The sequence below is a fragment of the Psittacula echo genome, assembly GCF_963264785.1.
Source record: "Psittacula echo genome assembly, chromosome: 4".
NCBI classification, from domain to species: domain Eukaryota; kingdom Metazoa; phylum Chordata; class Aves; order Psittaciformes; family Psittacidae; genus Psittacula; species Psittacula echo.
In genome coordinates, this window is record NC_137738.1 from 77,956,766 (window position 1) to 77,984,590 (window position 27,825).

General features: G+C 36.7%; 1 protein-coding gene across 1 annotated transcript in view; it reads right to left on the bottom strand.

The window, feature by feature from the left end:
• The window catches only part of ADGRB3 (adhesion G protein-coupled receptor B3), a gene marked incomplete at both ends in the record, with an annotated part of 464,924 nt that overhangs the window by 72,592 nt on the left and 364,507 nt on the right, over nt 1–27,825 (bottom strand). The window contains 3 exons of the mRNA XM_080614849.1: nt 21,238–21,340; nt 24,642–24,745; nt 26,414–26,540. Of these exons, the coding sequence (XP_080470975.1) occupies nt 21,238–21,340; nt 24,642–24,745; nt 26,414–26,540 (334 nt within the window). The remainder of the gene's footprint in view (nt 1–21,237; nt 21,341–24,641; nt 24,746–26,413; nt 26,541–27,825) is intronic.

Genomic DNA, 27,825 nt, shown 5'->3' on the forward strand with positions numbered 1-27,825 from the left:
AAAAAGGATATTTTTAAAAATTGTATAGTAATTACAGTTCACTTATGCACAAATATATAACTAACATGTAGAAAGCATATGTATATATGGCAAATAATCTGGCAGAAATTAAGATATAAATAATATTTTATTTTCTTGATAACTTAATTAAGTAACTTGTTCTAATATATACACTGTAAGCAGTTTAAAACACATTTTTAAAACTGCAGAGATCTTTCTCTATACATGCAGGAATAGAACTATGAATAAAGTTCATAATAAAGTTAAATTCCAAGTCAGCAAAAAATTAAACTCTCTAGAGTCTATTCTCTGTGCTGCTACTGCATTAACAATGGTATGCTCAATTAGCATTTAACAGACTATTGTACTTGACATTATGTACAAAAAACTCTAATCATGAAAGCTTGAGTAATCTAAAACCCATCCCTGACAAGATTTCACTGCTGGAAGTCTGATTTCAAAATGTCAGCCAAGGCTGAGAAGCCATATATTGCATGCTCATTAAACATAATAAATCCATCAGTAATTTTTCAAAATCTGCTATAATCCTACCCGTAACTCTGGAATGAGTGTGAGACCATACAAAAATGAAAAAATGTTGCCTTTCATGCTAAGTGATATATGAAAATCAGGTTTAATAAGGCTAACTGCTTTCATCTGCTTAATTGTATAGTCTATAGCCAAGCTTTATCTTTTTGTGATTTAAATGATACTTTTCAACTATTTAAGTGGTTGGAAATCTATAAGACCTCTGGCTCAAAATGCAACTCTGAAAGTTCACATTTTTGAAGTATATTTCTTCACCTCACAGTATGTCATAAGTACATCACAAGGGAAAGAGTGAAATGACAAAAAACTTAGCAAGAATTTGAATGTAGACAGCTTTATCAGTGTGACCTCTTCTTTTTCATTTAAATTAAACTTAACACTCTGGTTAAGAATCCAAGCAAATCTGACATATATGTTAAATGTACTATTTCAGAGGTCATATTTTGTTATAAAATGTTTATAGAAACCACTGTCAGAGAATAGCCCTCTTAAGATAAGCCTGCAGACCAGTTGGCATGAAAAATGGGGGACCTACAGTTATTTCCTCCTCATGGCAAGAGGCAAAGCTGTGATTGATCCCAAGGCATCCCTGGATGCACCACTCCATCACTGGGAGCAGAGAGGTTGTATGAGCGCCATACTCCCATCATCTGTTCCACACAAATCTTAGACCAAGGATCAGACTAACTGCTGCTGGAGGAGTGCAGCTGATGTGTATTTAGGCAGGCTTGAAAATTCTCTAAACATAATTGCATTCTACTCAACAGCACATTCCTGCTATGGAATGATAGTTAATATCAGCACTTTCATGCACAAATGCTTGGTATGTTATAATCTTTGCTTAAGAAGGTGTTACTGACAGGCAGTTTGGTTTCACAGGATCAGAAGGGAAAAACATTTTTTTAAATTTAAATTATCTCAAGCCAGCATTTGAATTCCACAGATGTTGCTTTGTATAAATTAGTCCTGAGTTTTACTTTCCACTGCTTTCAGAAAAGCAGAAGACTCTTCACCACATTTTAAATGGAAGACCTTGAGTACAAAGCATGATGGTGGGAATTTATGAATTCATACTTTCTTCACCCAGAAGAAAGTACTTTTGGGGTTTTGGTTTGTTTTGTTTGGTTGGTTGGTTTTTGTTTGTTTGGTTGGTTTTTGTTAGGAAGCTGGCTCTGTCACTGCAGGTTAGATGTGCTCTCAGAACAGAGAACATATCAGGCCTTTCTGAGTTGGTACCTGCGGGAATATCTGGTTTCTGTTATCATACATGGGTTTGAATGCACGGAACATGCTGAGCAGTTCAGTTTCACAGACAGGGTGCATTTTGCAGCGTCTGAAATTGTATTCTGGAAGTCTTGAGATTTTAAATATATATATATGTATATATATTTTTAACCAAGTTTATCCAGATTTAATTTTTGAATATAGGCAGCAACTCCAAGTGCTTGAATCCTACCACAAAGGGCAAACCCATGAAGCTACTAAAGCTGGCACAGAATTTTTGCTGACTTCATTAATTCTAGACCACTGTGTATTGAACAATATTTCACACTTATCATTGGGAGGATATCTCGTGGAAATTTGCCTGATGCTTAAAAGAGAAAAAAATTTAAAGCAAATAGTCTATAATATCTGTATTATATTATCTGTATCATATTATCTGTATCTGTATATAACATCTGTAATATCTTCAACTGCTTTAAGTTATGATGCTATGATGTAAACAGAGTTGATGACTAGTGTGCTTGCATACTAGTATTTTTAAGAAAAGGGAAAGTTATTAGTGTTGTCTTATTAGCAAAAGCCTCTGGTTAAATGATAAATATCATGCCTAACCCTTTAGTTAGATTAGGAAATAAATCAATCCTTTCTACCCTAACGGTACAGAAGGTACTGAGTTAAGTCTTTCATTGGCATATGGACTTGTGCTTATACATGGCAAATTAGTAACTGAAGAACTGCAAAGTTAAAGTTAAATCAGTTTAATATCACATTGTAAATGTATACTAATGTTTCTGATAAAATTTTAAGTTTCCTGCTGAGATGGAAGAATCTGGAGGCATAAAGAAAGTGTCACATTCACTCATGAGAACTTAACCTGTCACTTCTTTTTGTAAAATGATTGGAACACCCACTGTCCCCTAGGAGCCTGTAGGCAAATCAACCCCACTAGCTGCTTAAAAATGTTAACATGGCAGCCCTGTCAGTATTGTGATTGTTCACAGAAAAACTTAATAGAAAGAGTAATAAATTCAGCTGGATATAATGTCATGAATACTTAAGACATTACTTGATTTTCAGCTCACTGAAAAGCAACTGTATCATTGTGGAAAATAAGATTCTATTCAAGCTGCTTGCTAAGGGACCTGTAATATACTCACAGCTTCTTATTGCCCTAATAGCTGCTGATACTTCTAACAAAAACGTCATGAATGTGAGATGACTGATACAGGAAATCACATGAACCAGATGTCAAAAATGCAGAAAAAACACCAGTGTGCTCTTACAGTATAGACATCACCTACTACTGCAAGACTTATCAAAAGACTAAACATTATTTTGAACTCTGAAATATTTCTAAAGTAAGGAAGGATTATTATTAATTTAATTGTTAAAATCAATAAATGTTAACTTACGTCAAATGAGGTAAGCTAGTAATATTGTAATTATTGTAGTACTGTAAAAGGTAATTAGAATATTGTAATATTAAAAAAAGGTTTTGCATATATTTTTGGTTTTCAAAAGAATATAACCATTTTAATATTTTTCAAACATATCTTCAAACATAGAAAAAAACATATTACCTTTCAATTCAGTAGCATACATTGTGGGTTCTTCATGTCTTTTGTGTTCAGATATTTTCATTAATTTCTTTATCTATGTATTTATCACATTCCCTTTGTTTTCATTATTTGCTCATATTGGAAATGTGTCAATAAGATGTTGCATTTTGACTTCAGGATTATGAAGCTGGTAGACTTAATCGCTAATGGACTGTGTTCTACTCTCACACATACTCATAGATTCCCTTATAATCAAAAGAAGTTATGTATTTGAAAGTCAAAATTACTACACTACCGATTCCTATTTGGAAAATCCTGCACTTATCAGCATACACACAGAGGCACTCATGCACGCTGTCACACGTACATGCACAAAGAAACATTCTTAATAGAGTTCTTTAGAATTTTTTCTGAACTGCTCTGGAACTGTGTATTTTCCAGAGATGGATTGAATATTCTCCAAAAGTCTAAAATAAAATTACTTAAAAAAAAAAAAAAAAAAAAAAAAGAAGAAGAATGGCAATACCATTTTGAATGAAATATACAGCACTTTTCCATAAGGCTGTTAAGTATGTGAACCACAGATTTTTGATCAGGAACAATGACTTAAAAACTAACTAATTCAGGAGCTGGGTGATAATGGCTACTTTAGCTTTTTTACAATGCCACAATCATTACAACAAAAGGTTTTTCTTAAATGGAATTCTTACACAGTTCCCAGAGCTTTGGTGGGGCTCCAAAGAATTAACTTCAGAATTAGGGTTTAATTCAGTTGCAGGCACTATCATCTATCAAATACTGTTGATTAAATGTCCTGTATGCTACAGTTGTGTAACAAATTGTTAGACCTTTTCATTTCAAAACCACCATGCAATTCAGTATCTTGAAAACTTTCCCATCAGAAAAGATAGCTTTAAAATAATAATTGAAAAAAACCCAAATGAGTTAGGAATTGCTATATACAGGGCAAAGGGGGCATCCCACAAGCAAAGAGGTTAATATTGTGACAAACAGAAATTTTGCTTCAGTGTTGGATCTGCCACAATTAGTCTTTGATGACATTATCTAAAAGTACATCAAATGTGTCATATGTTATTTTGGCAGGCATTATCAATACAAAATGCTGTTTCTTTGATAGGTGCTATGTGAAACACCTTAGTTATATCCCACCTGTATTGGTGAAATTCCTCTGGGCTTTTTTCATTCTGGTGCCAACACATACTGCTGAATAAACATCTATCATTTCCAAAGCACTGCAGGGTTTTAAACTTCATTTCAAAGTGCTGCAGGATTTTATGCTGCACAGCCCCCATTATAATCTGGGGGCATTGTGCAGCTTAAAAAGCATTGTATGGAAAATCTATCCCTAAATGAGAGTTGGGAGGGAATGAATCCCATATTTGAAATTAAAGAAACCAAAAGAACAGCACCCATTCTATTAGTCTTTGACAAGCAGCTGGAAGAAATGAAGGATATAGTTGCTTGTATTTTCAAGCTACTTTCTGCTGAGTGCTTGATAGAAGGCAATTGTAAATGAACCGCTTAACCAGGCAACAGAGAGTTTATGGCCTGTTTGCATTTTGAAAGAAATGAAAAGGACCTGAATTAGACTTCAGGCTTGATTTTCACTGTTTTTAACTTTATCTAGTGACTCATACCTATGTGTGCTGATTGTGATGGTTTTCAAGTGGTTCCGCTATTACTCTATACTTGTCATTTTGCAAACATTACTGGCTGCCAATTGACAACCCAGCCCCATTTAATGTTTTTCACACAGCCCATAGTTTCTCACGAAATTTTAAAGGTAGATTTGGTAGATACAACATAGATACAGTGCTAGATACAGAGAAGCGACATGATGTTCTGAGCATCAACCTAATGTTCTCAGTGTGTGACAGCACAGAGATAAAAAGAGGCTGAAGATCAGCCTGGAAGGTGGATGTGCAATGAACAATCTGTTTATTTATTTACTGAATTCATTTTTCTCTGTTTAAAATGTTTAATTCTTTTACTTGATGGAAAAAAAAAACACTTTGTAACGGTAGATTTTACTTTTAAAAGGAAATATTAGTCATAAATTAATGAAAAATTGCACAGCCTACTTTAAAAGATGACAGAGAGCTCGAGATATCAGTATAGCACAGGAGATAGTGACATTGAGCTTACTAAAGGGAATAAAAAAAAAAGCTACATATTGTAATTTCCTATAACAGCATAAAGCCACACAGGAATAGAGCAATTGCATGACAGAATGGATGGTTTTGTAAAGGGGCTTCAGAGCAAGGCTTTAGATAATTAGTCGCTGTCGCACCCACGCACAAGACTGTTCCTCAAGCCTGCTCTGTGCCATGGGGCTGGTAGAGTGTCAGTGATGCATTAGATTGATGTCTGTTTTAGGATATAACCCCCAGCTAGGGTTACTGAATTTTGAGTGGAAGCCTCTTTAATAAGAATAATATTATGACAATATGTAAAAAATGCTATATACAACATAATTGCATAGTATAATTCTATAATAAATATATAGTAATACAATTTCTTTTCGCCACTGTCTTTTAAACTAAAGTTCAATAACACAAAGAAAACCAAAGCATTTTTATTGAGAAGCACAGCAATGGAGAACTGCTTGCACACAATGTAAGTCCCACTGGTACATGATGAGAGTCTTACTGAGCTATCACATCTCATAACCATGTTTTCCTTTACTTCTCATTTTTCTATCTATGAGGCAGAACTACTGCATTCAAGTGTTATGACTCTGCTTGAAATGTTCAGCTTATCCTCCCTGAGAAAGGGAATTTGATAATTCGAAGGTAACGACAGAAGAGAGTACTCTAAAGACATTATCTCTTGAGAAGCTTGACATTCAAGGCAAAGAACTTCAACAGGGTGAAAAAGAGGACAAGAATTGTAGACGGACAAAATCAGCAGGAATATCTTTGCCTCTCAGGAAGCAAAAGAGAGGCAGGAGGGGGGGTGGAATAGAACAGAGAAGGACCTTTCCTTCTTCTAACATGTAAATCCTTGAAGAAGTTGATTCTGTCAGACTCCAGGTTGAAGCATTGGGCAAACCCTCCAACAGTTGAGGTATGTAGTGGATAGGTTCTTCTGTAAGAAATGATCTGGAAATAAAACCTGCCTGGTTGGCTAGAGCCACTGAAGATTTGAATACTGTAGTTGGATGCTACCTCTCTTTCTTATGAGTTTCAGAGCCTATCACCAGAAAATTGTTCTCCAGTGAAATTCAAATGCCGAAGAAAACCTACATGATCAAAAAGTAATGTCTGCATCCTATAAGGTGCCTTCTCTATTTGCAAATATGTAGAAGTCCCTGGATGGCAAACAAGGAAACAGCATCAGGGAAGCCAAATAAAGGAAAGGGTGAGGAAGGCCAGACCAAAAGTAGATCACAAATCCTAAAAGCAAGGCAAACAATGACTGAAGAAAGAAGATAAAAGAAATGAAGGGAAGAAAAGATAAAGAAAGGAGAACTGAAGAAAGAAGAAATGGTGCAACGACCATTTTACTTTCTTAATTTTTAATTTCAAAACAGCTTTTTTTTTTTTTTTTCTCCACATGAAGGCCTGAAGGGAAAATCCCCACTCACTATGAACACTTCTTGCAAGAAGGCAACAGGAAAAGAAAATGCAGTCTTCAAAACTAGGACCTTCCCAGGCCACACAACAAGGGCTGTCTAAAGTGGTTCTTCGCTCCTAAATAAAGACATCCTGGCTGGAAGAATCTCCTCCTCTCCTCCTTTCTGACAGTCAGTGACAGACATAATGTCTATGGTGTTCAAGAAGCACCTTACTCCTGCCTAAGAAGTGACCTGCATTTTTCACAGCAATTAGGAAATAATTTTACTGTGACCAGCTTCTCCACAAAGCCAGCGGTACCACAGCTGTGTTTTCACAAGGAAGATTTTCCCTTGGAATTGGTGTTCAAGAGCAGAAGAATGGGTAGCTGTCTTGTCTACAGAACATGTTGGTCTGCTGTTCTCCCCTCAAACTTTTCGTGGCCTGGAAGGCACTGCATACAATTAAAGACAGTGTAATTGTACTGCTAGTAACACATTATCTTAGTTTTTAGCATTTTTTTCTTCCTAATTGGAAATTATTAGCATATCTTTTGCCAAAGTGCTTTGAGCTCTATTCCAATTTAGATTTGGTTATTTTGAAAGGTAAATAGCCATAAAAATATGAAGCAAAATGCAGTGTTGCACATAAAGCTCAAAGAAACATAGATGTTTAGCATAAAGCTTCAGATTAAAAGCAAATGCTACTATATTGTTTTCAATGTGCATGACTTCAAATTGTTCCTAAGTAACGTAATTATCATTGACTGAGCCTAGGCATTTTATTATATACAAATTATGACTTAATAAATAATGCATTAGTAACATTTTAAAGGAAACAAAATCCCTTTAGTTATTTTAAATCATTAACCGCATGGCTAACCACATGATTAACCCCTGGCTCTATGTCTCACTGAGTCTCGTATTAAAAAATTAATGTATAAGGGATGCAAACAGTTCCCATGTAAAACAGTAAGTACTAAGAGAATATCTGCAGAAAAAAAATAAGATCTCAGTGGGAGGAGATGGATTTTTATCTGGCACAGAGCTATCTCTGTGGAATACACTAAAATCAGTGAACATCTAATACAAAGCAGGGAGTATCTTAGGGAAAGTAAAAAATGTGTTTCACTCATTGTGGCCACATGCCTGGCCACATCTGTGGCCTTTTAACACATAACTCCTAACTTGCAAATCCTTGAGGAAATTGTTTGGGTTATACTCCAGGTTGAAGCACTGGGCAAACCCCCCAGTGGTCCAGGAACATGAAGGGCTCCTGTGTAAGAAAAGACCATGAAACAAACCTGCCCAGCTGGCCAAAGCTACTGAAGATTTAAATACTGTAGTCAGATGGCACCTCTATTTCTTAAGAGTTCCAGCACCCTGCCATCACCAAAAAATCACACCAGTGACATTCAAATACTGAGGAAAACCTACATGATTGGAAGGTAAAGCTTGCATCCTGTAGGTCACCTTCTCTGTTTGATAATGGAGAAGTCCTGTGTAGAAGTCTCTAAATGCCTAAATGTCAGGAATGTAGTTGTGACCGGTCTTTTCTAGTCTGTTTCACTGGCATACCAGCTTCTGAGACTTACATATTTAACTGCTCTAATCAACTCAACACGTGGAGTGCATGGTGAGTGACACTTCCAGACCAGTTGGGAGCTTCTGCTACTGCAAAAAATAAATTATTTCTTTGTTTTGACTCAAGTGTGATCAGTAAAAGGAAAGTTTGTCCCCTTCATAGCACTACTGTTTCTAGCACAGCTTCCCTCTGTAGTCTATAATACCCTCACTTGTGCTGCTGGGTAGAAACATAGCATCTTTTTTTCTCCATTTTACCTGACAAAGTTTCACATCCAGCCTTCTTCATAACATCAGCTGTTTCTGTGTACCAGTTAATATTTCTAAGGTTAAAATACTCAGAAATGGAGGTTGAAAAGTCTTATTACCACTGAAGGAGTCCTCATCTCTTTCCCTCACTCCTTGCTTCTATAGGCAAGCTAACAGATCTGGATGTGCTGACACTGAGAACAGAGTGAAAGGCTGATATATTTACTCGAGTTTTTCCCTATGGGAGGGGCAAGCATGAAATAAGCTGGGGTTCTGACTGGAGGGAGAAATATAAAATTATTATATCTGCTAATAAATCAATTTGAAAATTTGTTGATGTTGGAAATACTCCCAGAACCTCAATGACAGGTTTATTTTTATCAACAACAACAATAATTAATAATTAATGCTAAATATCTCTCTTGGCAACTAAAATTAGCAAGTATAAAATGTTACATTATGAATTATACACTTAGCATGGATGTCTCCTCATGCAAAATCTCCCAGACTATATCCATATCCATTATGCCCTGGATGACATGACATAGCCAAACTACCTTTGGAAAGTTATCTGTATTCTCTCTGCTCCTGTGATGGGAATTCCCTTAGTGGATGCTCTGTGACCTGCACGAATCAGTTAACAACTTTGCCTGCAGAGGCAACCACTAAAATCAGTGACATCCTCTGTACACACAGCAGCACCTCTAAAACAATTATACTGACAGGTTTAGATCATTGTAGGAAAGCAGTCTCCCCTTTCAGATGCCAGAAGGCACAAGATTTTTTAATTTTTTTGTTACTCTATTTAGAAACTGGGTAATGTTTCATGATACATCTATTCTTATATATGGGCTCTTGAAAATAAAAGCCTCTAGTAGACCATGATGAGAGATTGTCATAGGGGAGTATTGCGCATGTGAGGCTAACAAGAAGTTGAAGAAGAAACACTCTAGGGACTGCATGGAAAGGCTACTTGTTTTGTGCATTCATTATAATCCATTTTTTATTCCTTTTCCTTCAACCCCACTTAGATAAATTCCTTCCAGAAGCTTAAGTTTACATAGCACACCAACAGATCTCTGTTCACCAATTTCTAGGGGAGACAAATGAATCCAAGTGACCCAAATCAGTCCTGATTCTATGATTCTAGCTGACACATGATAACAGGTTTAAATATAGAGAACAGAAGGAGCATGACCTGAGATTAGCAAAGCCCATATGAATAATTATTTAACACTAATACAGTGTAATGCTGAGAGATACCAAAGGCCAGTTGTGCAGGGTACAGTATACACGTATCTTGAATGGAAATTCTGCAAAGTGCTTCTTTGACAAAGAAACCTCAAAATCCTTCTTTGGCTTTGCTTCATTTATCATACCTGTTCACTTAAGTATGGAATTGAGACCTCCAGGGGCTCAAACACACAACCAAGTTATCGTGAAATAACAAGTGTCAGCTGAGCTATATCAATAACTGCTATGCATGCTCCTTGCCATGGCAACTGCAAACCAACAAAATTTGGCTTAGTTCTGATTCATTTCAGGCTTTGCATTTGCTACTGGCTGTGTGCGTTCACAGGGATTAATGCCACAACTTGAAGTTTTGAAATCTTCCTATCTGCAGGATAAAAAAACCATGTTTGATCATTTAATGGATAATATTTAACTAGGACACATAATATTCTTTAGGTATTTATGGAATATGATTGAGTCTTCTTACTAAAGTTTAAAAATCTTACTGAAATCTATTTTTACTAGTCTTAGATACTATTGTTGAAACTTCAATCCAGAAGGAAGAATCCTTTAGAAATTAATGGAAACAAGACACATGATCAGGCTTAAACTCTTACAAATTTGTTTCTGGAGAGATTTTGTGGGGTGAGGTTTATGAATAGCTACAAGAGGCAAACTGAGTCTAGCAGCAGTTCTTGTCCATCATTAATTCTGCCTTGATACTGAGTTCTAACTATGATTCCTAGCAAAACCATTTTTCTTCCATTGTTGTACAACTGCAATGCCTTGTGGGATCATTCAATTCAGTGAAACATTAGTATTATTCTGTATTTACTTTAAAAGGTAACAAAATGCCAAAATTAAGGTTTTATAGCAATAATGAAATTGCTAACATTCAAGCCTGAATTCTGATTGACTTGACATAAGAGGATATGCAGTAGAAGACAGAGCCTTGAAAGCCCTCTTAAATATAAGAAGTGTAAAATCATAATGCAAATAACAATGGATTTACATTTATTTCCTTTTTTTAAAAAACCAAGTTTTAATAGCTGTAGGTTCTGAACACATTGGGCTTTATATCCTGTATGGCTTAGCTAAGCATGTTAAGGAAGCCATTCTCATTCTAAGTCTTTACCTCACTTTAAGTGATATTTAAAGAATAATAAATCCATTTAGATTTCCTAGCTTAAAGGAACTATTTAGTAAATATGGGGTAGGTTGAAGATGTGATTTTTTATGAAATGAAGAGCACAGAGCACAAATTATATGCCATACTACTAATTAGAGACAGATATGTAACCACTTACTAATGGAACAACATTTTGTGCCAACCTTATTCATACTTCCTTCCAACTGCTGGACTCCTTGTGCCAGATACGTTTCAGTTTTCTTCAGAAGAGAGAGACACTAACATGTTTTCCATCCTGTTTTTAAACCCAGAAGTCTAGTGCAAACTGAACTTTCTTGACATTTCAGAAATTCTATCAGTTTAAACAGCTTGAGGCCTTTTTATTACAAAACATGTACACTTCCCTGCAGGGTTCTGGAAATCTCACAGTTACATTTGTTAAAAATGTACATGATTATAGCCAAATGCATGCTTTGCAAATTTACCTTTACGGTTTTCTTTTAAAAGACTATTCTGAGCATAATTTTCTATTAAATATACCTACTTATTCAGCCACAATGTCAGTTTTATATAAATTTTGACAAAAACATCAAAAGAGAAAAATACTAAAACACACTTCCTGTCAAATTTTTCAGTACTAGGCTTGCTGTCGAAGGTGTGACTCATTGAGACTCAATATAATAAGCATGTATGTCCATGAAAATAAATATAAAAAGGTCACGTTTTGACAGAGGTCTAAAATTAAAGGCAATACATTCATTTTTCAATAGCACTAGGATCTCTGGGTACACAATTTTGGGTCCTTAGGCATACTAGGAGTCCCTTTAATTGATAAGCTAAGCATCTGTCTCATTACAAGGTTCTGATGTGATCCACAGCATCTAACAACATTGCTTTTTCTTATGATGCAATAAATACACTCAGACCATATTTAGTGAATGCTGACTTCAATGAGTTCAGCATAGAGTAACCACAGTTCCTTTCTCAGAAAGAAAAAGCAGAAAAGGTCAGATCTCCTATGATCATCATTGGCTTTCCATCTGATTGTTGGCCTCAGTCTGGAACAGAGATTCACATCCTGCTTCTCCCACATCCCATGAAATTTCACTTAACCTCACCTTGTAGAAGAGCTAAAAAATAGAAATGTGAAAGAAACTCTGTTTTTCCCATTGAAGCCTGGCTACTCGTAGACAGGAAAAAAGATTCACAGGGAAAAAGAAAGAGAAAGAAAGAAAAAGAAACTTGAAAACCACTCTTGCACTCTTGTCACACTTTTTTTCTTTGGTTGCTTTCATTTTTGTTTATTTTTTTTTTTCTATTAAGGCAGACAAATATAAAATGAATAAACAGGTCTGGACATAGGCACTGGAACCTAGGCCTTAATCTTAGCACCTAAGAACAATAATCATTTAATGGGAATTTTATGATTTAAAATCAACCACAAATTAATCTAATAAGATACAGGGTAGGTGAACTCACAATTGCCCAGGGCAATTCTGAGTGACTGTTTTGGGCTGCTGTTCAAACAGCACCCTGGACTACTTTGATTGAACCTAGCAAAATATGATTCACATTTGGGTTTTTTTTAGTTGCTGCAAAAGCAAGAGGGAATCCAGCATAAAAGGTGAGCTGATTCACTAGCAAGCTCTGTTTTCAAAAATGAGCTTACTTCAGCCATAAGCAACAAACACAAATGCCAAGATTCATTTTCACACTGACTTTTAGAACACCTTTGAGCCTGATTCTCCCAACATCTATGTTACACTTTTTCTAGATCTTTAAAGTAAATGTAGGGCTAGAGAACACTTTCATGTATAAGGATCACAGGAGTGAGACCCATAGCTTTTATAGAGCAAGGTATGTAGTGTTAAGGAAAGAATACTCATTTTATAGCTTCTGATGAGACCAGTCTGAAAATCAGACTGATCCAATAGTCACTCCCTTATAAAACACACTCCCTGACTTGATTGCAAGATACAGGGGCCTAAAAATTCTGACCTAGGAGAATACAAGGTAAAAAATGTACAAATAAACTTCATTGTGCATGTCAAGGTTAAACCTTATCATATGTTCCTGAAAATACACAGACAGAACAGGGAATTATAGGGAAGTATAAATAAAATCCGGTACAATTGGTAGATAATCTTTGCACCGAATTTACACTATTGTTCCTTAAAATGATAGTATTTTAAAAGAGATTGTGTTTTCTAACAGGTTTCTTTTTTTATACAGACAAAGTAATGATGTAATAATTATTGTAGTAGGTCATAAGATTTACACTGCATTTATCTCAGAGTTGTATTTTTTTAATGTATTATTTACCAGATATCTATATCAAAAACATCTGTGTTTCTGTATCTGTTTTGGTTTATGTGACAAATGGATTCTTATGCCTACATTCTTATAAATGGTAATCCACACAGGAAAATCCATGAAGGAAATTCAGCTTTCATAGTAGGAAGAAAACAACCAAGTAGCTGAACGCTGATTTTTGGTGTTGCTGTTGTTTTCGTTATTACTTAAACCATTTAGTCATGTGAAGCTTAGTCCTATGGTATCTTCATTTAAAAATTCTTTTTACTATTGTCACTTAGAAGAGTTTGTGGTTTTCTCTTTCTTAAGACTTAGATTGTGTAACTGACAGACATGAACATTTAACTGTTTGTAGGATGATCTACTTCCCATTGACTGCTTTTCTGAAATTCAACAAATAAGCAAAAGAGAAGTATAAAAAAGGTGTGAAGCCCAAAATAGCTGCTTGAGTCATCAACAGATTGTCTGAAGTGATTCAAACAGGTGTTTGTGAAAGAATGAGCTATTTTCCTCAGGGCTGTGGGGGTGAATTCTAGAAGAGAAAAACTACTCTAAACAGGTTCTGAAGTGCAAGGAGCTAAAATCATACCATTTTGGGAAGAGCAGCACAGCACATGGCTACCTCAGGAAAGTCAGCTATGTTGTTTTTTGTGCTAAGGCAGGACAGCAGAGGCACACATGCCAGCACAAAACCCACCACCACAACCAGGGAGAAAGGAATAGACTACACCTGTGCAACATTTCTCAGCACATGCATGTAATGTGTGGCTGTTCAGGTGGATGGGAGAAGACCCTCAACAACCGAGAGACGCTAGAGCTGGCACCAGTATGAGTCACAGGTCAGACACAGCCTAAGTCTTTCATGGGTAAACCTTGGTAAATTTTGGATTTCCAAACCAACATCACTTTTGTTTTTCAAAATATAGCTCACTAAAATGATCTCCAACAAATTCTCTCACCATATTCTTGTAAGCAGGCTAGGAGGTCACAGCTGGGTGAATGGACAGCTAAGTGATGAAAAACTAGTTGGATCGTTGGCTTAGAGTGCCAACTAATTACTGATGGGTAGCAATTTACCTGAAGGCAGATAACAAGCAAAGTACTGCATGGGTGTATCCAGGGGCATATGTTTAAATGTCAGTGACCTGGAGTAGGCAATGGATGCTTCTTCATACAGTTTGGAGATAACACCAAACTGGGGAGACTAGTCTATACACTGGAGGGCATGGCTGCCATCCAGAGACAGCTAGACATGTTGGAGGGATGGGCAGTGAGTTGCATATGAGTCAGCAATTTCCCCTGGCAGCACAGACAGTTGACAGCATCTGGGTTTGCATCAAGAGCAGAACCAGGAGACTAAGGAATGCATTGTCCTCCTCTGCTCAGCTGTCATTATTAGACCATTATCTAGAATATCGTATCCAATACAATTGGGTTGCCCAGTACAAGGAAGACTTGATAAACTGGAGTGAGTTTAACACAGGACATCAAGATGTTTGGAATCTGGAACACTTGCCTTGTGAGGACAGTCTAAAGAAGTGGGCTTGTTCAGCCTGGAGAAGACATGGCTTCAAAAGCATCTAACAGCAGCCTATCAGTGCCTATAGAAAGGTCAATGAGAAGATGAAGCCAGGCTCTTCACAGTGATGTGTGGTAGGATGACAAAGCACAATGAGCATAAATTGAAACAAAGGGAGGTTCCAGACCAGATATGTGGAAAAACATTGTAACCATGACGACAGCCAAGCAATAAATCAAGTCTTCCAAGGAAGTTTTGCAGTTTCTACATGTGGAGGTTTTCAAGACTTGACTATATAAAGCGCTGAGCAACTCATTCTGACCTTACAGCTGACCCTGCCTTGAAAATGAGGTTGGGTGAGACGATCTAACCTGAATGATTCTGTGATTCTGAAATCATGCACAGAGCCCTTAAAAAGGTTTTGGGAATTGGAGGCACAGAACACATGCTGCTACTTTCTACCTAATTTCTTCCCTCTAACCTGCTTACAATCAAAATGTCTGCTTTGTTTAGAAATAGCATACTGAATGATCAAGTTGATGTCTTTTGAGAAAGAGACTGCCAGGTACTTTTGAGAAGAATGTTACCTCCTCCTCTGAGATACGTAACAGTAGCATGAATGACAGTGTTTACTGATCTTGGGTAAGAACGATCTGCTCCCAGAGGTTCTCTTGAGAATCTAAAAGCAAGTAGTTAATTCAGCTGATGTTAATGGGTTTTGCCAGAATTTGGTATGGTAAAAAAATGTTGCTTAAACAGACCTACTCCTGTAATAGTTATTCAGTTAAGTGGGGTCTTCTCCCATTAATTGTTTCTGAGTTCCCAAATACAGAGGCAGGCAGATGTGTTTGATGCAGTGCACACTGCCTGCTGACCTATTTACTGGGGTGTTTCTGTGATGGCTAACCCATACCAGAGCCTCTGGCTCAGTTGTTCAAAAACCTGTTACACAAAGAAAGAGATGACAATCAGAAGAGTAGGTGTTAATTTGGAAGTTGGATACTAGCAAAAACGAGAGGACATTTTTCCAGGCTTCAGCGGCTAAAATGAAGGGTATTCCTTTGAAGTTTTCCAGGCAAGACCTAAAACACAGAGTGCTACTGCCTGACATACTAAATTCCTTGCTTCCTCATTGATTTTTTAACACAGCCTTAATGCTGTGTTAGCATCATTTCTCTGTTCATTCCATCTGCTCTTAGGACTCCCCCGCTGTTTCCTAGGAGACATATTGCCACAATGCCTGCATCTGTAAGGCAGTGGCAGATATGGGGCAAGAGCCACATGGTTAGAGGCAGCATTAGTACCACCTGAACATTTGCAGGGTTCTCAGGGGATCCCGCCACCCACTGTTTCTTAAAACCTGAGGGAGCTCTAGTTACACAGTCAGCTGCTTCAGAGTGCTATGGGAATGGCATGCTGTGGCATTTCAGTTCCTTTCCACTTCTATTTACTCCTTTCAGCCTAAACCCTCTATTGAAAAAAGACTACAGTGGGGTTATTTTTGTCCAGTCAGCTATTTAGTGAACATTCTAATCTCATCAACAAAATTTTATGGGTTTTTTTGTGAGTTTACAATGCATTTATCAAAACTACTGATTGTTTATGTTATGTGGTTTAGGTGGTCAGGATATGCTTTTGCATGTCCTTCAGGTACGGTCTAAGAGGTGAATTCCAAAATGTAATAGCATAATAAACTGAAAACCACAATTAAACAGGGATGACACAGAATATCAGGGTTGCTAAATCTTGCCTTGTGCCTTAGCATCTTCCCTTGGTAGGCACACAGAAACCTGACTGTGGCTAACAAAATGTGCAGTCTTATGACATTTCTAAAAATATGCCTTTTTCTCACAGGTGACCCAAACTTCAGCAAGGAACTCTTAAATACACTCAGAAACAGATAATGTATAAAATAACTTTTTTTTTTTTCATATGTATAATGAATTCTATGGTTTATTTTAAATGACATTAACCTTTGTTTTTATCACAGGAAAAATAGGTAAACAAGAGTTGCTTATATCAACCAGCTAATGTATTTTTAGTTAGGCAGAACTTTGAAAAAAATCAACCTATTTTCCAGCTGTATTCAAAAGGAAAGTGAATTTATGAAAACCTCCACATAATATTAATTAATAACTTATTGAGGGTAGAGAATCTATTCATTAAATGGGATCAGAACCACAGTAAAGATTTATAGATTGAGGCCTACATATAGAAGAAATGCAACCATTTTTCTTGATGGCAAGAAGAACATTAGAAAACATAGTACAGCAAGAGTTACATTACAGGGAAACCTACAGATCACTGCTAGATATGTCCTCAAAGAAAACTGTCAGTGTCTTCAAAGTAAATATGTAATGCTTTTGTAGACGTTAGGGACATCTCATAGTATTTGTGAAATAACAGATATTAGAACAGTTAGGTTATACATGAAAAGTGTTACCCTTCCTTGATTCAGGAGACTTAATTTCAACATTACAACTAAATTCAGCTGTTAAAGGGCTAGCTCCAGTGCACATATATTGCATATCGTCAAATTTAAATATGATTATGTGGCTAACATTTAATACTGGAAAGAAAACAAGATACAGAGATACCAAAGTAAGTTAATGTGCTTCTCATGCCTAGTACAACATCTAGTATACTGAAAAAATATACATAATTAATTTAATAATATTCTTGTAAATTCAGGCTTCAGTGACCTGTATTTCAAAACAGGAACTGACAAAACAAAAATCTCTTACAGTGTCTGAAACAGCATTGAATAAAGTTCTGCATTTTGAAAGGCTTGGGGAAACATACTGAAAAAAGCAGAACATTTCTCAGCTGGGTCCTTCAATAAAATGCACAACACTTTTGGCTACGAAGGAATACAGGAGCAAGGCTTTTCTGTTGATAAAAGGCTTTTTTGCTGTCCCAATCCAAACCTTCCAAGAGAAACCATTCTCTCTGTCATGCCTCTCATCACAATCTATTCTAAAACAAGCTAAAAAGCCCCATGACCTCGACCTGTCATCTAATGTCGGTACCCTCGAGTTACTGGAACTGGAGGAAAAGATCACTTTTAAACAGGGAGTATTAGAAATGGAAACACCATGGTAGCTTTGAAGAATTTAAACTGCTTCTCCATGTCCTATGTAAATATTTAATCCATTTCTGCTATCTGTCATGGTATATTTTACAGAAAAAGGCAAAACTTAGTTGAACCAAAGAGAGGGGAATATTCAAACTCAGTTGTACTAAAAGGAGTTTTTGTAAAAACATTAGGGATATCCTCAGCCTTCGAAGAGTAGAGCTAAACCTAACATGCTAAGTATCTATGATTTACACAAGACAGAAAGAAAACTTACACTTATATAGACCAAAAGACTTAATATATTATTTTTGTCTCAGCTGTCAATGGGCATACTAAAATAAACCATGGAAATATCCTGGAGATAAAATAGCATTGAAAAAATTGAAGTAGTTGGTGCAGTGTTTAATGCATATAGAGAAAATTACATTCTAATCCTATCATCAACAAAATTTTATGGGTTTTTGTGGGGGTTTACTGTGCATTTAGCAAAACTACTGATTGTATATGTTGTGTGTTTTAGGTGCTCGGGATATGCCTTTTGCTAGGACTGACAACCTGCTGTTACATCTTCAGTATCTTCAATTTACATACTGTTCAATTTTATACCGGAATTCAGCTTTGATGTTACTTATAAGCACCTATTCTCAAAGGGAATATATACAAATATAGAGCTGAGAACAATTTAAACTCAGAAGCAAAGCCAAACTAAATCATTGAAAAAAGGGCCATTCTTCAACTTCAGTGAATATCAGCATCATCATATGAACATTAATTAGGTGCCCCAATAATATGAGAATAGTATGAAGAATGATAACAGAACAGAGTAAATAAACTCTCAAACTTGGCATGTTGTACTTCTCAATTTTTCTCTGATGCATTAAAAACCCTAAGCTTATGTTCTTGCCACAAAACACCACCACAGCTTTGTTTCAGGAAACAATTTCTGCTTATTTGAATATTACAATGTCTTGAGAAAATATTTCCAGGTTTTCTACCAAAATTTTCAGACACTAAGAACTCAAATGTTTTGATTTCTAGTAAATAATAAAATCTCAGAAACAAATCTAAAAGGGTCTTAGTCTTAATCCATAAGTAAGAACCTGATTTCTTCTCTGGAGTTCTCATTTACAGATTTAATTTTCCAGCTCAACAAAATGAAAACAATTTTTCCTACAGAAGTCAGTATTGCAATCTAGATCTATGGACTAAAAGTCAAACACTGTCTGGTCATATATGATCTTTGAAAATAAATTCAGAATTTGCATTCAAATATTTCTGACGCCAAAACACATATCTACTTACAAACATATTGAAGTCATACCTGGGACTGACTGCTTATTTAAATTAGTTTTTGCTAAACAGTGGCTTTAGCTGGTCATTTTGTTGATGATGCACTCCAAAGCTAGCCTCTTGGAGCTACAATATATTCCCGTATCTGTGGACATAGTGCCAGATTTTTGGTCTGTAGCAAGGATTCCTTGGTAAAAAAAATGTCTTCTGTCTTTGATCAACTAAAGGTACTCCAGGTGGTACATGTACCAAAAGCAAGATGCGGACTCAAAAAGAAGATGAGTGTAGTAGAAAGTGGTATTTTACAGTGATCTTTTAGGCCATATATTCAAAATGTAAATTTTGTGATGTGCTGGTTTTTCTGTCAATTATTTCCTCTGAATACTTACATTTTTAGGATTTGATGGCTCAGAAATAAGTCAGTATAATATCTCTACTTTCTGGAGTTCAGGAAGCAGAAGTGAGTGAGCTCAAAGAGATTAAGATTAAAAGAAAGGAACTGGATTAAGGTGCGTTTTTGTTCAGAGTTCCCTGAATCAAGCATCAGAGAAAGGCTGCCAGCATGCCTAGGGATCATATTATCAAACACAGTTGTTCTGATGCCCTCAAGCCCTGACTCCACAGTGGCAGCATACATAGGAACTTTCAGCTACTGAATCATATATCTTCCTGAAATACATAATAAAATAATATATATTACTATGCATGTTAGTGTTGAAATTCTAGAGAAGCTTAATCCTTCTGCACTCTGGCAGTCTGAAGTTGTTTCTGCATTTCTGACTTTTTTTCCCCTGCATAAAATCTGTGAGTCATGTGGGTTTCTTCTGTAAATGTGTATTTTGTTCCCTGGTACCTCTACACATGTTCAAAACTTTTAATCATGTTAATATCTTAATTTTAATAATTTTGTTAAATTATGTGGAAATTACTATGTTTGGAGTGTGTTTTACAAAGTACAGCTATGTGACTTCTGTTGAACTTATGAGACTTCTGGCAGCTAATTTTCTAAGTATTTGTTTGAAAAGAATAAATGTTTAATTGTAGGTGTGTTGTAGAAACACTAGTTATCTTATGCAGATGATGAACGTATTTCACTAGATACTGGAAAAATTAAGATGAGCAGTGCATTAAGTAGTTTAACACAGTGGGATAAGAAATTACTTTACAGATACTTGCTCACTCCAAAACTTAACAGCATTCTATCAAACACTGCCCTATTCACAAATTGCATCCTATTTTCTAATCCAAGTTGTCTTGTATGTGTAGTTAATTTTAAGAAACCACTTATCACTTCTGAAAGTTGCCTAGCATCACCAGGCACTAGGTGATGCCTCAAAACACAGCCCTGCTCTACAGGAGAGGGACAAATAACTACTATGTTCAGAAAGAGTCTGAGAAAACATTAGTAACAAATCATCAATATATCACTAAGTAAGGTATGCAGGGTTATCACTTTCTTATAGCTACATCAGTCAGACATTTAAATGTTCTACAGCTTGTTATGTCTGTTTCTGTACATTTTCAAGAGTAGCACTCTGACTTCTAAGCAATTTCTACTTGCCTTTCGAGTACCAGTGAGCTAATAGAAAGACAAAAACACTGTAGCAGAATCCTATTACAACTATTATAATGAACCAAAATTTGTCCTTTTGATGTTGAGTCTTTGAACTTTTTTGCTTTGAAATTTAGTCATAAAATATACAAGTCTACCACAGAGAACACAGCTTTTCCAGAGGGAACAATACCAAGAGTGATTCTTGGAGGAGAAAAAGAGATTATGAGAGATGGTAAATATTTTTCCTTGTCTGTTAGTATTTTACCAAAATTGCCAAGTCCTATGAGTACAGGACTAAATGGATGTAATTATTTTAAGTTAATCACAAATAAAACAAGCATATTAATATTTAAGTGCAAATTTAATATAATCTATTCTCATACCTTATTATGTGTCTGAGTTTGTCCAACCAGGATAAGGATATTTGATGAGATAATAGACAGGCAGAAATTGATTAAAATTATTGACCTCTCAGATCTGATGTACCTGTTCAAATAAACAAAGAGAGGGAACAACTTTTCGAAAAGGAAAACAACTAGTAAATCATATAAAGCTTTGATGCAGTTCTTGTATTAAACATTGTAGACACTCTGAAAAGTAAACATTCCCTTTCAAGCATTCCAAAAGAGTACCAGAGAGCTATCACATTACAAACATTGGAACTATGATATCTTGATAGATATTCTGCAATTCCCTCTTAGTACCTCGTATACTAAAAAAATAATCTATCAATGCTTCTTTTGAAGCCTGCTGGCAACACTGTTCTAACATCATACTGATAATAACGGGCTTGCATGCATTCATGTCAGGAACTTCTTATGCTCTCTGCTCATCCCCAGGAATATTCACAGCTGGCACATACCACTAACAATAACTAACTTCAGCAAAAATATGGTAATTTACATAAACAGATGATCTGGTGCATGATGCATAAATAAGATGCAGATTGGTTGATGATACTATGGCACTGCATTTTTAAACATGTTATTGGGATAGTGGTAACGTTTATCTTGAAGTTCCACAACCTTTATAGAATAATTTGTATAAAAAACCAGTAATACTATAATATCTTTATCTTCATAAGACCTAATACCAAAAAATGGTTAAGTTTGTGCAGAAAGATTCAATTACAGCAGTGAGCATCACATAGTCTGTTTTGCAAACTTATCATATTCATTTTACAAGTATGTTTAGGATGAAAAAGTCAAATACTCTTATCACCTATTCCCTTACAAGATGCAAATATTCTCATTTTTTTATATGTATAGCCTTTTATATGCTACGGGACAGAAAGGGAATGATTATGGTTTCAAGTGAGGTACCTTACTGACTTGATTTTCATAGTTGTTAAAAGAATAAATGTAGACTATGAAAGTAAATTAAAGTTGAGGGTGCTTAGTTCCGCCGAAGACCATGTCATATGTTATATGATCTATACTATATGCTTCTCACTGGAGCTTAGTTAATATTGCTGTCTCCTCCTGAGCTGTATACCCATAGCTGACACTCTGAGGAGGTCTTAACAATGGGTGCTGAACCCACAAGAAATGCTGAGCTTTGGACATGAAATGAATTGTCCTTTTGCCCAGGTATTAATCAATTAAGTAATACAGCATTACATTTTTTTAGTTAAGAAGACAGAACAACCTTGATATCACAATCCACATTTTTGCTTAAAATATAAGAATGTTGTTAAGGCTAGTTCTATGTGTTTGCAGACAAACGGAGAAAGTCTAGTGCCTTTGTCTACACCGTCAGTATGCTGCTACTTTCTAACTTGTTAACTACTGATTCAGCTGGGCCAGTTCCCAACCATGTGCATTTATGGACTAGAAAGGATCTTAGCGGTTCAGTAAATACAGTGCAAGCAGAGGCTCATAGCTTTGGCTTAGGCTAGGAAGGTTTTAGTTTTTCTTCCAGTCCACTGCTGATGAAGGGAAGGGAAAAGAAGGGAAGAGAGAATAAATATTTGACTGATATTGAATGTGTCTTTCAGTTTGAATTTTCAGCTGGGGGGATCAAATCAATCAGCCATCAAAGAATGCTCGCAGAGGCTTTCTTCAGACCTCTACCTTGTATCACTTCTAAACAGGCCCTGCCATTAAAAGGGAAGGTGGGGTTTTCCAAAACATAAATACAGACATAGGGTCAAAATACCAAATTTCTCCCTATCCTTAGATTTATAAAAAAAATGTATATACACATATGTTTCAGTGTCTATCTTTTCTCTGTAATTGGTTACTATGTGCTCTTGAGAAACATGTTGGAGGCGAATTTTAATGATTCAAATGACAGGCCATTCAGTTGTCATAATATTTGCAAAATATCTCACTGATAGAACACTGTGATCTGTATGAGTTCTCTTCAGTGGGATGCAGAGCCCACACTAGGTCCATCACACATCACACATTTTTTTTTCTACGCTTGGAAGTTACCATAATCATAGAATCACAGAATCACAGAATGGTTTGGGTTGGAAGGGACCTTAAAAATCATCTAATTCCAACCCCCCTGCAATGGGCGAGGACACTTTCCACTAGACCAGGTTGCTCCAAGCCCCGTCCAATCTGGCCTTGGACACTGCCAGAGATGAGGCAGCCACAGCTTCTCTGAGCAACCTCTGCCAGTGCCTCACCATTCTCATCATAAAAAAATTCTTCCTTATATCTAATTTAAATAATGGAGTAGACCATCTCCACTGAGCATGACAGTATTTCCATCCAAGTGCTAAATATATCGGGGAGTGCAAACATAACAGTATAATTCTTCAGATATTATATCCTGAAATACTCTCGTTCTCAGTTTTGTTACAGTCAAGAACTGATAATTTTTAAACTCTTTTTATTATAACTTATGTAATTAGATATTCTATATTTATAATATATATATCTAATCCTGTGAGCCTCTGTGGCTACATAAGTGAGTAAAAGGGAAAAGGGTGTAAAATTATCGAGCTGCTTCTAAAAGCAAAATTCTATCATCTGATTTTACATTACTCTAAAAATTACTATTTTTTCTGCTGTGTTTCTTCTTACTTCCATATAAACTTATTTTTCTTTAATTATGGAAAAAAAAACAGATGAAACAAGAACCCATGCTCACTTTCAAAAAAATATTTATTATTTTGTGTGACTCTACCTCTTCATTTTCTGTTTCTTCTACACTAAGACATCACTTCTCAAATTGATTTACTCCATAAATATCTACTTCACTTTTAAGTCAATATAATATTTTAATATAGTAAACTCAAGATGGAAAGAAAGACTGTTACTGGAAGGTACCACTACACTACTTGAGACTACTTTAATTTTATTGCCTTCATTGAAACTCATAATTGAAGTGGACAAACACAAAACCAGTTAACTAAACCTCCCTAAATCTGTGATATCTTATGCAGCACTTTGATATCTCATTTTTAGCACACAGAGGTTTTTGTTTAAAATGTAAATGGAGGAAAAGCAGTCAAAAGTATAGGCCAGAAGCCTCACATGGAATACATCATGTAGCATAATCCTGTAAATTGTTTACTAGCACTATGAAGACCTCACTAAAAGAGCAATTCCATTTATACTGAGCAGGGGAAAGAGTAGGCTATAGCATCAACAGTAGTCCAGGAGAGTAAAACTTATGAGTCACATCAACAAACTTAGGCATCAAAACATGTACTACCTTTTTTGTTTTTCTTTCCCAGCTAATAACAAATGTTGACTTTATCGCTCTGTTTAAATTGCAGTTCAACTAAATATAGCTATGTATTCATGTTCAGCTTTGTCAATCTATTACATACCTCCATAGCGCTGCATAGACAACTGCTAGGGTGATCAAGGCCAAGCATGAAAGACCACTGCCTACTATTAAGGTCACTGAGGGTGTACCAGATGATTCCATGATCTGTAGGTTACAACAGACAACCATGAAGAAAACCCATCCTCCAGTAATTAAAATAACAATTCAATGCAAAAAAGCAACAAAAGCAAAATTATAAAAGCACCCAAGGCTGTCACAGAGAGCTTCAGTAATACTACTTATTCAGCAGAAATCAGCTTAATTCCAAAACTGATCCATACTCTGAGATCTGTTTAATTACTGGTACATTCCTCAGAGGCCTTTGAGCTTTAAAATGCTTAATAACACCTGCATGATATTTTGAAAAATAAAGGAAGAACTAATATTATAACGTAATAGCAGACATGACATTAGCACAAGTTTAAACTACTCCCCAGTTAAAATTAATTAAAAGGTATCTTTCTCATGAGAAACAGCAAAATTTAGAAATGTGTATTGAACAAGCAGCTTGGTTTCATGTTATATATTAAAGATCATCCAGTAATCTGTCCCAGAATTTGATTCATGCTTGTTGCAGGATTATCAAACTTTCTGACTTTTAATAACTTTGACTTCAATACACTATTCTCACACACTTAATTTCCTTGGGCCTCTGATTGTCTAGAAGGAATGGCAAGATATCTATGGCAACAATATCATAAGCTTTCCATAAAAGAAACCACAAATTTAGACTTATTTCATTTGTGCTTAGTGTTTTAAAGATGAAAATAAATGACCTTGAAAACAAACTATCTTTCCCTACTGTAAATTAAACTATTATCATTAGAAATCAGGTGAGGGTTTTGCTTCGTATATGCATATGCTTGTGTTCTGAAATAGTTATGGTATTTACTAGTACAAATGCAAAAAAATTAGATCTAAAAGTTTGAAAGGATACTGTGCCTGGTTTACCAAAATGCTTTTTAAAGCCTCAGGGATGTATTGTAAATTACATTTATCAAGACATCTTTTGTCACCCACAGAGGAGATAAGACTGATGTACTTCTAGGCCAGATCTCAGGCAGAAAGTAATGTTTTATTTCAAACACTTTGTTCCAAACTGATCTACTTTGCTGTTAAAGAGTCTGATCATGTGCTTCCAAACCCAGCAAAAATAAATTCTGCCTTAGCAGGATAACTTCACAAATACTTGCTTTTTAGCTATTTGCACATTGAATAATACTGGGAGTGTCTGCTCATACACTTAATGTTCCATCTTTCTCATGAAAACTTGATTATTTCGCTTACATCATATCAACAGACAACGTAGAAAATCTGTGCTGAAAATGTCCAATGCAGATCTGCAATCTGTTTAACTACTGTATCTAGGGTTTTCCTACCAAGAGCAATAATAAAGCCCTGCACATTCTCCTGGAAAGGCTTGCAACCTTTAAAAAGCTTGTTAAGTTGATAATTGTTCCATACAAAAGTTTTCAACACATTTGCATCACAATTAGGAGGCTTTCTCAGAAAAATGCAGAGTTTGAGAACATGCAAATTTCATTAGGATTTAGTTATATTACAGAATCTGGAATTCATTTCTCTGAGACACTGTAGACACCAGGAGACCAACATTTGCCTACCTGCAATATTAAACAATTCCTCAGTGCAATGGCTGAAATATACCTCAGAGAAAAGCTCGACCAGCTTCTCCCCCTCCCCCAAGCAGTCCCCTCGCTATTGCCTTTTGCATTAAAACCGGATTTCCCCCCCCCCCTTCTCTTTGTTACTTACTATTTCTCTAGGTTGCTGAGCCAAAATGGCGAAGGTAGAGAGACGATCACATAAGCATTTCGTATGGGATGCATCGGTAAGCACAGTTTTACATCCCTGGGTGGACCAGGTTCCCAAAGAGTCGTTCCTGCAAAGGAGAGAAAGGGGAGGGGGGGAGGAATGGGGATAATTACGCCTAACGGCCAATTCCGTGAGGAGGAGACAATGCAGTTACACCGAGAGGAGAGTGTAGTGTAGTTCCCGGACAGCACAGAGGTACTTGTTGTGGGGCAGGACCGGTCCCAGCGGCGCGGCGCGGCGCAGCGCAGCCGGGCGACTAGCGGGGCGCGGGGAGCAGCGCGTGGAGCTGTCCGGCGCGGCGGTGCTGACGGTCCGGCGCGCTGCGCTGCGCGGAGCCCCGCCAGCCGCGGCAGCAGCCGCCCCCTGCGCTGCCAGCCACCTCCGAGCTTCACCAGAGCACTGCGAAAAACTCATCGGGGGAAGAGGGGGAGGCTTTTTTCTCTCTCTCTCGCTCGCTCTCTTTTTTCCTCTTTTCCTACCGGCTCTGTTTCTGGCCCTTTTCTGGGAAACGTGATGGTGGGTAGTTGCAGTTTATTTTTTACCTTTTTTCTATATTTTTTTTTTATTTCATTTCCCCCCTCGTGTGTGTGGCTAGGTTAAAGGCATACGGTTCTCAAACGTCTGTCTGGGTAATGCCAATTGGACATGGAGATGCCGGTTCTTCAGTTCTGATGGCTTTATTTGCTGAGGATTTTTTTAATTTTTTTCAGTTGTTGTTTTTAAGCCTTAGAAATTTCACCCTGGAAACGGCAACATCAGATGCCTCCAACTCTTGCCTTAGCTCCAGCAGAGGGGTGGATTTCAGTACAGCAGCACACAACATCACCAAAGAGACACACGAGTTCGCCCTCCAGACATCACTCAGTCAACTCGCCTCTCCCTAGCTCCCTCCCCCTTCTCTATTTCTTTTTCTTGGGGTGGCAGCACCACGCTAACCCCAAGCCAAAGTGATCGTTTCCTGGCACCTTTCACCAACCGCCCCTAAACAAAACAAGATGATTAACACAGCCCCCGAATTCAATTAGACATTCAGTATGCTAATGCGAGGTCTGAAACCCACCCCAGCAGAACAATAAAAATGGTATCAACCCACGTTTTCTTTGTGCGGGCAAGGAGAGGGAGAGACAAAAAGCATCTCTCCTTTTCCCTGAACTGCAGTGGGGGGAAAATCATTTCTACAGGAAAAAGGTGTTGGCTTTAAGTATAGTAAACCTATCGCATTTGCATATGTTATGTTTAGAGAACAACAGTTGGGTTTCTTTCTTCTTTTTCCCCCTCCTTTCATGTCCAGGAAGCAACTGCAGCAACTCTGCTGCCAGCAGCAGCATGTGCGCTGTCAATTCCTGCCCATT